Source organism: Bufo gargarizans, chromosome 3 (genome assembly GCF_014858855.1).
Source record: "Bufo gargarizans isolate SCDJY-AF-19 chromosome 3, ASM1485885v1, whole genome shotgun sequence".
Taxonomy (NCBI): Eukaryota; Metazoa; Chordata; class Amphibia; order Anura; family Bufonidae; genus Bufo; species Bufo gargarizans.
The window spans coordinates 237,183,301-237,195,849 of NC_058082.1; the positions used below are offsets into that span (position 1 = coordinate 237,183,301).

At 40.3% G+C, this 12,549-nt stretch overlaps 1 protein-coding gene across 3 annotated transcripts in view; it reads right to left on the reverse strand.

The window, feature by feature from the left end:
• The window catches only part of LOC122932820 (four and a half LIM domains protein 2-like), a 71,895-nt gene that overhangs the window by 13,714 nt on the left and 45,632 nt on the right, over positions 1-12,549 (reverse strand). For 2 of the 3 annotated variants that reach the window (XM_044287451.1, XM_044287449.1), the window contains exon 2: positions 6,044-6,222. In XM_044287451.1, the coding sequence (XP_044143386.1) occupies positions 6,044-6,199 (156 nt within the window). In that variant the 5' untranslated portion in view covers positions 6,200-6,222. Of the gene's footprint in view, positions 1-6,043; positions 6,223-7,703; positions 7,857-12,549 lie in introns of those variants that run through there. The other variant, XM_044287450.1, reaches the window with a different exon arrangement.

Here is a 12,549-nt window from a genome sequence, read left to right on the forward strand (position 1 = left end):
CTGGAGACCTGTACTGTTGTTAGGGCTTGCATGGGTGTGTCTCTCGTCACTTGTGAGACAGCACGTTAACGCCCTCTGTCTCACCAGTCTATGACTGGATTGCAGGAGGTATTTGAAGGCGCTTCCTAGCATAGGAAGATGCCTGAGCAACTCATGGTCACTAGTTGGTCTAGTTTCAAGTGTAAAGGTCTTTTTCAAGGTCTGCTTTGCCTATTTGCCGCCTGCCTCTGACCTCAGACTTTGTTTAAGGACCTTGCTTCTTTGCCGCCTGCCTCTGACCTCGGACTTTGTTTACAGACCTTGCTTGATCGCTGCCTGCCCTGACCCACGACTTCCTGAACATGTACTTCCCCTTGGTGCTTGCAGCAGTATTTCTGACCCCATGGTCAGCTGCCACTGACTCTGGGACTATCCTCACCATCAGAGGCTCTAGTGAAGACCAGGTAGTTGCTTAGTCACGCCCCTCCAGAGTATAGCCAGTCAGTGGTGCAGTGGGTCCACACCCGCTTGCATAACAAAAAAAAAGCGAAAAATATATCTCTATTTTACCTGTGATTTTGGAATAAAAAAAAAATCTGATACAATGATGTTGTTTTCTTTTGGCTGTCTTGCTTTCCATTCATGGAGTTATGTCAATGAAAAGAGAGCACAATGACTTGAGTTTACTATTATGGCCGCACCCCAATTCTTGCATAATGTGTGGCAACTTTTGGGGCATTTTTGGCACAATTGGGTGCATATCTTTTTAGACATATTTATGAAAAAAGTAAACCAAAAACAATAATCAACTCGACCTTGCACTCCGAGGGGCATGGATTCCTGCCACAAAATGTTGTCGCATGGTAAGCCAAATAAAAGATTGTGTACAGTTAGACTAGAAAGTAGCGATAAGTGAGCCTTTTGAGATTCGGTTGGTTTCAGGTTCGGCAACATTTTTAAAAAGTTTAGTTTGGACCAGAATCGATTCTACCAAAAACAAAGCTGCTCTACTTGTCCTGATTGATATATAATACCCTCAAGTCTCCTAGGACTCAGAAATTGTAGGAAAAGATATTATGTATTTTTCAAGAATTTTTGCATTTTCACTCCCCTCATTCCAAAGCTCCAATGACAGCAATAGGAAGTAGTGATACTGACATACATAGCTATAGATAAACTCATAATTGGTGTTAACGAACTATATGTTTAAACACACACCACGCCATCATATATGTTATGCTTTTTCATATACCAAAGCTTCCAGAAATTGCCACTTATCGGGGGCAGATGGTGTTTATTGAAAAGAAAATAGAAAACAGTGGCTTGTTTGGGGACCAAGCATCCAAAAATTATGATAATTTTCAGAAGAAAAAGTGGTGGTTTGTCTCTCTACAGTGTAATTTGCATCTAGGTTCACTTGGAGAACAATGGCGTTATTTCCGTAAAATAGTTTTGCTATAATGCATGTGTAATAACAACGGACAGATATAATGCACTGAATTAAAAACATGCAATTGCTCTGCAGCAGAATGTTGTTGGGATGCTGTGCTGGCAATAATACAGTGCTCCAGACTAAAAAAAATACCTAGTAGCCATTGGCTCCTGAACTGAAAAATTTAGGAGCCAAATCAAATTTTTAGTCGCCAAATCGAGACCGAATAAAAATTTTGGTATCGTGACAACGCTACGCCGATCAGATCGGCATAGGGTTGTTTTGATACCAAAATTTTGATTTGCTTTCGTCACCATAAAAAAGTATTGCGATACTCAAAAAAAAACAACACCAAAAAAAGCTGCGTGCATTTCGCATTTTATGAAACATTCGGCCCATAATAGAACAGTCCTATCCTATTTTTTGGGGTGACAAGGTGACTAAAAAATGGCGAATGCTCACCGCATAGGAGACATTTTTTAATAATTTAATAGTTTGGACAGCGCTATGTAATATGTTTATTTATTTATTGTTTATATATTTTATATGTAAAATTGGGAAAGGGGGGATTTATACTTAATATTTGAGGGTACTTTCACACTAGTGTTTTTCTTTTCCAGCATAGAGTTCCGACCTAGGGGCTCAATATCGGAAAAGAACTGATTAGGCATATCCCTATGCATTCTGAATGGAGAGTAATCTGTTCAGGATGCATCAGGAGGTTTTCAGTTCAGTCATTTTGACTGATCAGGCAAAAGATTAAACCGCAGCATGCTACGGTTTTATCTCAGACGAAAAAAACTGAAGATTTGCCTGAATGCCGGATCCAGCATTTTTTCCCATAGGAATGTATTAGTGCCGGATCTGGCATTCAAAATACCGGAATGCACCCGCACTAAATCCGGACCCATTCACTTCTATGGGGCTGTGCACATGAGCGATGATTTTCACACATCACTTGTGCGTTGCGTGAAAATCGCAGCATGCTCTATGTTGTGCGTTTTTCACGCAACGCAGGCCCCATAGAAGTGAATGGGGCTGCGTGAAAATCGCAAGCATCCGCAAGCAAGTACGGATGCGGTGCGATTTTCACTCATGGTTGCTAGGATGAAAGTCTATTCACTGTATTATTTTTCCTTATAACATGGTTCTAAGGGAAAATAATAGCATTCTTTAATACAGAATGCATAGTAGAAGGTCAATATAATAAACATTGGTGGCGCAGTGCGCGCACCCCCAACACCCCAGTATGATAAACATTGGTGGCGCAGTGTGCCTTCCTAATATAATAAACATTGGTGGCGCAATGTGCCCCCCTCAATATAATAAACATTGGTGGCGCAGTGCGCACCCCCCCAACACCCTAGTATAGTAAACATTGGTGGCGCAGTGTGCCCCCCTCAATATAATAAACATTACCCCCCCTAACACCTCAGTATAATAAACATTGGTGGGCGCAGTGTGCCCCCCCTCAATATAATAAACATTGGTGGCGCAGTGTGCACCCCCCCCAACACCCCAGTATAATAAACATTGGTGGCGCAGTGTGCCCCCCCCCTCAATATAATGAACATTGGTGGCGCAGTGGGGAGTGCCAATGAGGGTTAAAAAATAAAAATTAACTCACCTCCTCCAATTGATCATCTCCTGTTCTTTCTTCAGGACCTGTCAAAGGACCTGTGGTGACATCACTGTGCTCATCACATGATACATCACATGATTCATCACCATGGTAATGGACCATGTGATGAGCTCAGTGACATCACCACAGGTCCTGAAGACAGAACAGGAGACCGACAGCTACGCGATAAACTGGTGGAGGGGAGTTAATTTTTTAAAGTTATTTTTTAACCCTCATTGGCACTTCCCACTGAGCCACCAATGTTTCTTATACTGTGGGGGGGCACACTGTGCCACCAATGTTTCTTATACTGGGGTGTTGGGGGGGCACACTGTGCCACCAATGTTTCTTATACTGGGGTGTTGGGGGGGGCACACTGTGCCACCAATGTTTCTTATACTGGGGTGTTGGGAGGGGCACACTGCCACCAATGTTTCTTATACTGGGGTGTTGGGAGGGGGCACACTGCCACCAATGTTTCTTATACTGGGGTGTTGGGGGGGCACACTGTGCCACCAATGTTTCTTATACTGGGGTGTTGGGGGGGCACACTGTGCCACCAATGTTTCTTATACTGGGGTGTTGGGGGGGGGGGCACACTGTACAGGGAGTCTAAGAAAGAATCGAATGAGTCACAAGTCGGATCTTTAGTTCTTTTCACCTGTGACTCATTCGATTCTTTCTCCCTGTACTTGTCAGTGACTCAGAGCTGCTAGTGCTCGCCTTGCCTTGCCTCAGCTCTGATTGGTTGGTGGGCGGGGAGGGGAGGGGCTGGCAGAAGCAGCTTCCACTCTAGGATCAGATTACACTCCTCCCGAGCCCCTCCCCTCCCTGCTGCCAGCGTCTCTGTGTGCTGTGACCGAGCTGACTCAGGCTGAGAAGAACATCGGCGGCGGCGGGGCAGAGAACTATCAGCTCCTGTGCCCGTCGCTGTTCAGCTGCAGAGCTGCCGCGGAGGGTCTAGTCGCAAATGGCGACAAGACTAAAAAGTCTTGTCGCCATTTGTAAATTCTTAGTCGCATTGGCGACCATTTTGGTCACCATCTGGAGCCCTGTAATATATAGAAAGTTTAAGGTTTTGGGGAGAAAACAGCAGTCTCTGTTAAAATTATTTTAAAAAATAATAATTTCTTGCAGGTGGCTGGTTTTGATTTATCTGAAGCAAACCTGAAATTCATTTGGCGGGCAAATTTTTGTGAACTTTATCATCCAGCATCAGACACTACGATAAGTCTGGCTTATTTTTGGACTGCTTGTCTAACTATGAGGCAGAATTGGTCTTTGTTTCCGTGCATCTTAAAAAGGCATAGAAGATAGCAGTACTGGAAAAGTACTGATTACACCTTGGCAGCAGATACAGTTAGCATTCAGTATTTTGTGTATTTTTGTGTATTTTTTTCATGTATGGCAGGTAGTGTGACATTTGGTAACAATTTCATTATTAGCTGAGCCTGAGTTCCTGGAAACAAAATTAGTCCTGTTGCAGTTCAAATAGCCTAAGGCTAATAGATTCCCGTTTTTGGTCTAGTTTAAGACATAACATTTATTTCATTATTTAAAAATATACGGGAAGAAAAAAGAAATAGGTGATTTAAAAATAAAATTAGTCTTGCATTCATATAATACCATAGAAATGCCCCTGTAGCTGCTATATGACCATGGAGAGGTGTGCACAGCATTGCTCATACTAATTCCATCGCCACTGGCACTGTACCCTAAACGAACAACTTATCAGACCCCCAAAGTCTTCAACTGCTTATTTAACCAAAGTAAGACAACTTACCTCATAGAACAACTAATCGACCAACATGACTATGCGACTAAACATCACTCTGTAAAAGTGTTGCCTCACAAGTGAATGAGGTTGCAACATGATTTGCAAGTTGCCACCTCTGCAACCTTAGAATCAAAAAAAATCAAACAAAGCTGGATTTTGTTGTGGTTATGGGGTCACATTTGCGCCAACCTGCAAGTCATGCTGTGACCCCATTAACTTGTGAGGCAGCACGGATGTCATGGGCAAGATTGTAGTGTAGCCCCAGCCTTATGGGAGATGAAAGCAATTACTTTAATCCTTTGCATGCAATCTAGTAGACAGCACATTTATTTTTATTTTAAGATCGCTGTGGGCCCCATAGCCTACAAGGCTCCATGTGCAGCTGTACAAGTTCCACCTATCATATGCCTAATACTGGTACATAATGAACCATAGTTCAGCAAAGGAGGTGGATGACAGATGACCGGACAAGGAGAGCAAGAATGAGTAACCATGCTTCTTGTGATAAAGAGGAGCTAAGGTTCTATCATACACGTCAGTTCTTTAGATGTAAGTGGTAGAGTATTTATCTCTCCTTCCCTTTTTTTATCCCTGTTCTTTACTTAGCAAGTATATTTAATAGGACCAAAAAATAAGCACTGGTTTAAAAGCTAACCGGCCATGGATACAATTTATCTCAGGAACCAATATATAAAAAATATAAAACCAGACTGCAAACCGTTACCTAACCAAAGATGTCTAGATGAATGAAAGCTAGCACCAGGCTAACTATACTGAACATTGGTTGCAGCTTGCTAACGGTGAATTCTCCCCTCAGACATTTATTGCATATCCACAGCATATGCCATACATGTCTGACAGTTGTGGGTCCCACCTACCCACACCTATTCCAAGAATGGGGGTCCTCCAACCTTTGTCCCACCCGGGGAGGTGTCCACTGCAACCATGCAGGGGAATGTGAGAAAAGGTACGCATGTGCGTGGCTTTCTCCAGTCTGTAGGTCTTTCAGAAGCAGCAACATAGTGCAGAATGGAGAAGGCTGTGCATAGTGTTCCACTCGTGACAAAGGTGGCAGTCCCAGAGATGGGACCTACATCTAGCAGACATTTATGGTACATCCAGGAGGTAAAAAATAATATTATTTCTGAGTTTGTCTCTTCTATTTGTAGATTTATAAATCTGTTGGCAACTGTAAAAAACTTGAATGCACCATTAAGCAGAGATTTCACCGTACCTTGCCATCACAGCCAATGGGCTTCTTGCATTCTTCACATGTGTTGGAGTACAGATTCTCGTAACATTTCACACAATATGGATTTTCTTCTTTCAGAAGGTATTTTTTTCCAAACAGAGTTTCCTTGCAGTAATGGCAATCAAATCGCTCAGTCATTTTTAATACCGTTCACGCCTAACCTGTAAGATATGATATAATTAGACTTACCACAAGTAAAACTGGATAAAGATCGATGATAACAGTATTCATTTCCATTCATACCAGTCTAGACAGCTTCTCACTGGTTTAGGACACATATTAACAGCAAATATGTAACCAAATTTTTTTTTTTGCCAGTAAAAAGCAGATAGCAATACATATCTTTTTTCTAATTGCAGATTTATTTATTCTATTTCCTGAACATGATTATAGGAGTGGCCATCTTGCCTGAGCTGTTCTTAACAGCATTTAGAAAATGTCTTTATGGCAGCCCTATGGTCCATAGACACAATGAACCAGCGGGCACCTCATTATCTTCTATGGGAGAGTTTTTTAGGCATGCTCTGTGACTAGTGTTAAACAAGCATGCAAGTTTCTGAACTCACAACCTTCTACATTAGAGGCTAGGGCTTTAACCACTCAGCTATAAAGCTGAATGATAAACTGCGTCAGAAACACCTCATAGTAGTTTGTCATGTAGTAAGTATTCCTATACAGCAGAAGTATCATTTCATATTTCACTGCAGGTGAACATGTAGCTGTATAGTGTAGTGGTTAAGGTTCTTGGCTCTAATGTAGAAGGTTGTGAGTTCAAATCCCAGCAGAAACTTTTCAGAAATAGAGGCTAAATTTAATTTAAATATATATATATATATATAAGTTTTTAGCCATAATATATTTACATATATTATTAGATATATATTTAGAATATATAATATATGTAAATATATTATGGCTAAAAACATCAGTAGTAGTTGCCCACATATTATGCATTCATACTGTATATATCAGAAGTATGATTTTATATATATGTATATATATATATATATATATATATATATAGTAGGAAGAAATCCACGGCACATCCAAGGCGTAAAATAAGAACGGCTTTTATTTACCAGACAGCGACGTTGCGATGCACCTCTATGGGATCTTTCTCAAGCAGTCACTGCTTGAGAAAGATCCCATAGAGGTGGATCGAAACGTCGCTGTCTGGTGAATAAAAGTCGTTCTTATTTTACGCCTTGGATGTGCCATGGATTTCTTCCTACTAGATGTCTTGAAGGGGGATCGCCTTCACAGCCACTGGCACTCCGCCTGTACTATTTTCCGCAGTGCGGCTCCTATTTTGCTATTTTGCTTTTTTTTGTCTATATATATATATATATATATATATATATATATATGCGCATGGATCCCAATATAAACTTTCAATGCGAATAGTCAGTCACAAAGTGTAAGCTCACTGGTTGTTAGGTATAGAGTCCCATATACGGTTAGTATAATGTTATATATAATTTTTCAGAAAGGTCCTTACTTGCCAATTGTAGCAATGCTTGAAAGCGTATGCAGCCTGTGAGTTTGCGTTAGATAATATTCAGGCTGTTCATACGCACAGCGGCGTCCCGCTGTATTCAATATAGCAAAAGCGATCGCTTGTCGATGGTTTGTAGAGGCTTACCCGAGGGTCTTTTGATGTTGGATATTGCGCTCTCGACACGGCGTACCTGTCTCGGTTCCGGTCTCAAGAGCTGGTGTCCAGGTTTGAGTTTTTGGCCGCCAGTGAGATTTGTTTGTTGCACGCGGTGTCGATGTCTTTCATCACCAGCGTGGCAGCGATAATTCACTTCGGCGGCTTTCTGGTTAAATGGCAGTTGTCCAGACTTCCTCGGTTTTGCAGGATCTCTCTACTCCATAGGGGGATTGATACCAGACGCGTTTCGGGGATTTACGAAAATGACCCCTTCCTCAGTGGTTGATTTCCCCCTACATGTGTTCCATTTTTATAGTGAATAGGGTATATCGAAAAAACTGGTTCGCAGTCCAGAATTTTTCCGGATTGGGATCCATGCATACCTTTTAACTTTAGACATATGTCAAGGTAGTATTTTTCAACTATTCCATCTTACATAGATGAATAACATATATTATCTAAAAATAGGTTCCATACATATGAATATAAAATAGATATAAATATAAAAATATATATAAAAAAGGTAAGAGAAGGAGTGGAATCCTTATATCTGGCATTACTAAGGGAGTGTCTTATTTCAAACATAATGGAGGAGCACCAAAATATAAATGGCAGACTTTTCCTAATGCAGGCTTATTTACACTGTTTAACATTTTCTTTTATTAGGTGTCGTAAAACATCATAAAAGTGTTATATCTATTTCACAAGACATCATAGAAGACGCATAAGAAACGCATTGATATAATTTCATTATATCTCCAGGGGATTTTAGTTCCCTCCCCTCCTCAGAGGTCTTCATTTAAGTTGAATATATTGCGGTTCCGATGCGTTTTCCTTGATAGTTTAATACTGTAGAATTCTCTTTAAATTCCTTCAAAAATAACTTCAAAAATAATTTTATTTTCAGAGAACTCTGCAATATTATCGCTGCCACGCTGGTGATGAAAGACATCGACACCGCGTGCAACAAACAAATCTCACTGGCGGCCAAAAACTCAAACCTGGACACCAGCTCTTGAGACCGGAACCGAGACAGGTACGCCGTGTCGAGAGCGCAATATCCAACATCAAAAGACCCTCGGGTAAGCCTCTACAAACCATCGACAAGCGATCGCTTTTGCTATATTGAATACAGCGGGACGCCGCTGTGCGTATGAACAGCCTGAATATTATCTAACGCAAACTCACAGGCTGCATACGCTTTCAAGCATTGCTACAATTGGCAAGTAAGGACCTTTCTGAAAAATTATATATAACATTATACTAACCGTATATGGGACTCTATACCTAACAACCAGTGAGCTTACACTTTGTGACTGACTATTCGCATTGAAAGTTTATATTGGGATCCATGCGCATATTGACCATAGTATTTGTATTGTTTAATATATTTTTACCCATTTTGTTTTTATGATCATTTATAATCTAAATTTAATTAATTTTATTGTCTATACCTAGTGTATTTTAACATTTTTCTGTATTTTTATTCTTAAGATTTACTGTCATTTTTGCATTCTTACCATTTGTGTTAATAAAGATCCCTATACTTTGAGAGTGTGCCCCACTTTCATTATTTATTTATGCTATTTATCACTTTCAGACTGGGTGTTGTCTGTTAAGTGGGTGCACCTCTGTGCGGTTTTTCCACCTCATTTTAGTGCGACATTCCTTGTTTGATATATATATATATATATATTTATATATATATATATATATATATATATACAGTGGATATAAAAAAAATCTACCCACCCCTGTTAAAATGTCAGGTTTCTGTGATGTAAAAAAATGAGACAAAGATAATTCATTTCAGAACTTTTTCCACCTTTAATGTGACCTATAAACTGTACAACTCAATTAAAAAACAAACTGAAATATTTTAGGTAGAGGGAAGAAAAAATATAAAAATAAAATAATATGGTTGCATAAGTGTGCACACCCTTAAACTAAGACTGAGTAAAGTCTTGCCTCTAATGTAGAGTTCAAATCCTGGCAGAAACTTTTCAAAGAGACGCTAAATTAGATTTAGATACACTGGGTGTTCCCAAGCACTGACTCCATATATGGACATAGCTATATATGGAGTCAGAGCAGCGACTCCTAAGCTGCAGACTCACACTGGGGGATTCCCTCACTGTACAGCGATCTTCTGCATAGACCTCAGGGGGACCTGGCACCCTCCCCTCTTCAGAGCAGGAATGCTCGGTTTCTCCCATTGACTCTCCCACTTTGGTGCTCGATTAACACTATCTGTGACCTGTGCAGAGGTCATTGTAAAAGGGAAGAATACATAAGCTTAGACCAGGCATGTCCAAACTGCGGCCCTCCAGCTGTTGCAAAACTACAACTCCCAGCATGCTCTAATAGCTGTAAGCTATCCAGGCATGCTGGGAGTTGTAGATTTGGAACAGCTGGAGGGCCGCAGTTTGGACATGCCTGGCTTAGACAATCACCTATTATGAATGGTGGATCCTGTCTTATCTGCCATTCTGATCCTGCCTATAATAATATGACCTCTGTGTTTAGATAAGCAGGTATCTGCAGTAAAGTGTTCTGTACAAACTAAGAAGTGGTGCTTATTATTAAGCTTAGTGGCCAGTGCGAAAACTGCAGGATTTTATGTTTTTGTTTAAATATAGGTATTGATATGGAAAATGAAAAATAACCTCATCAAAATGTTGAACATAAAAACGTGATCTAAACAATAGGTCATTTTCTGGTGACACATTCCCTTTAGAGAGGTTATCCAAGATTAGAAAAATGTGACTGCTGTATGTACATCAGTCCATGAAAAAGGCCCTCTATCCTATACAACCCCTTTATTTGTTAATTCTACACTACATTGAATCCCAAACTTCTCACAGACAAATTGTGGAGGATGTTGTTTCCTTACAAATCGTATATGTTCTTGTTAGGGTACTTTCACACTTGCGTTGTTTGATTTCGGCAGGCAGTTCCGTTGCCTGGACTGCCTGCCTGATCAGGCAAACTGTATGCAAACGTATGTCATTTTTTCTGACTGATCAGGCATTTTTCTGACTGATCAGGATCCTGATCAGTCTGAAAAATGCCCGATCAGTCAGAAAAATGCATTGCAATACTGGATCCGTTTTTCCGGTGTCATCAGGCAAAATGGATCAGGTATATATTCTCTCTTTTTTCTCATTTTTAAAGGTCTGCGCTATGGAAAAAAATGACGGATCTGGCATTCAGGCAAGTCTTCAGTTTTTTTCACCTGCTTTGTTATAAAACACCCGACGGTCTGATCCAACCAATTAACTCAAAAGTCATATAGTTAGCTGAAGAGGACCCCCTGATGCAATCAGAGTGTCACATGATCTGTCACATGATGTAAGTTTAAATACACGTGTTTTGAAGGCCCCTGAGTCTGCAACACTACTAAGCAAGGATGCTAAAGACCAAAGAACTCTCCAAACAGGTCAGAGACAAAGTTGTGGAGAAGTATAGATTATGGTTGGGTTATAAAAAAAAAATCCCAAACTTCAACTACAATCCTGATAAGAGAAGCCCAGCCACAAAACTTACAAACCGGGCAAAGAGTGTCACTAGACAGTATGGCACTGTCAGAACTGACTGGAAGGGTTCACTATGTGGGTCCCCCCCCCCCCCCAAACTAGAGTAAGCAGTTTACAGTATAATTGACGTCAAGTAAGGTTATGTAATTCCAATGCTGTGCTCCCACAAACCAGCTGTAAAATGCATTAAGAAGATTCCTCCTTGAGTCCTCTACATTATGTGCTTGAGCTTGAGAGTCCTTGCATTTCATTTTACTGCTGGTTTGTGGGAGGACATTGTCAGAATGAGAGCGAGTATGAAGATAAAAGTGTACATCATCAGACTCACTTCCACTGTACACCGCTTACTCTAGTTTGGGGGGCGTTTTAAAGCTGACAGATTCCCTTTAAGAAAGGACGAAACTCCAAAAGTCAGCAAGGAACATAGTGCAACTTGAGTCTCTCCAAGTATACAGGCACATAACTAAGACTCATAATTTTCCCGGCAAAGATTCACATCTAAATTTACAACTTCAGTCCCTTATGTAGAGTCACGCTATCCATTTTGCTTTCACTCAATACTTGCATCTGGAATTTCTAAACAAGACCTCCCTGTCACCAGAACCGAATTCCTGAATCACACAATTAATCTTCAAAATTTTTTTTTTCTGTTCCCGCATTTTCACAACTATGTCTAAATGATGCCATCTTGTCTCTTAGCTGTCCTGACCTCCGACACAAATAAAGAGCTTACGTCCTGGACTTGTATATTTTCTGTGCATGCTTGTATATTTAATCAAACGAATTCTCTTGCGTGTAACACTGAGCCAATTGTTCCACATGATTACACTGCACCTCTCTCTCTCTTTTTTTTTGTTGTTAAGACCATCAACGATTTGAAATATTTCACATTTTTCCCAGACAGGAGATGAAAGTGTAATCCGAAAAGAAAATATCTAAGACATGCTATTACAGGAAGAGGAGATCCAATTCCTTACTTCGCAAAATTGCTAGGTGAGTTGACCACATTTTGTTGCCTGCTGTCCAGGTTCCAGTATTTGGGGGATATGCTGAAATCAAATACCCCTAGTACTTATTATGTTACTATTAAATATATAAGGGACCTTTTTTAATATTTTAGAATGTTAAAATCAACTCATTATCCAAAGGTCCATTCTGGATTTTGTCATTTTACACATGTACTAATGGAATATAAATAGTCGTATGTGAGGTTAACCATAGACTTCTCCTAAATATTTAGAACAGGCACCTACAGATGGAGACTAACCCTGTCATCGTGGCTTGGTGTTTCTAATCCA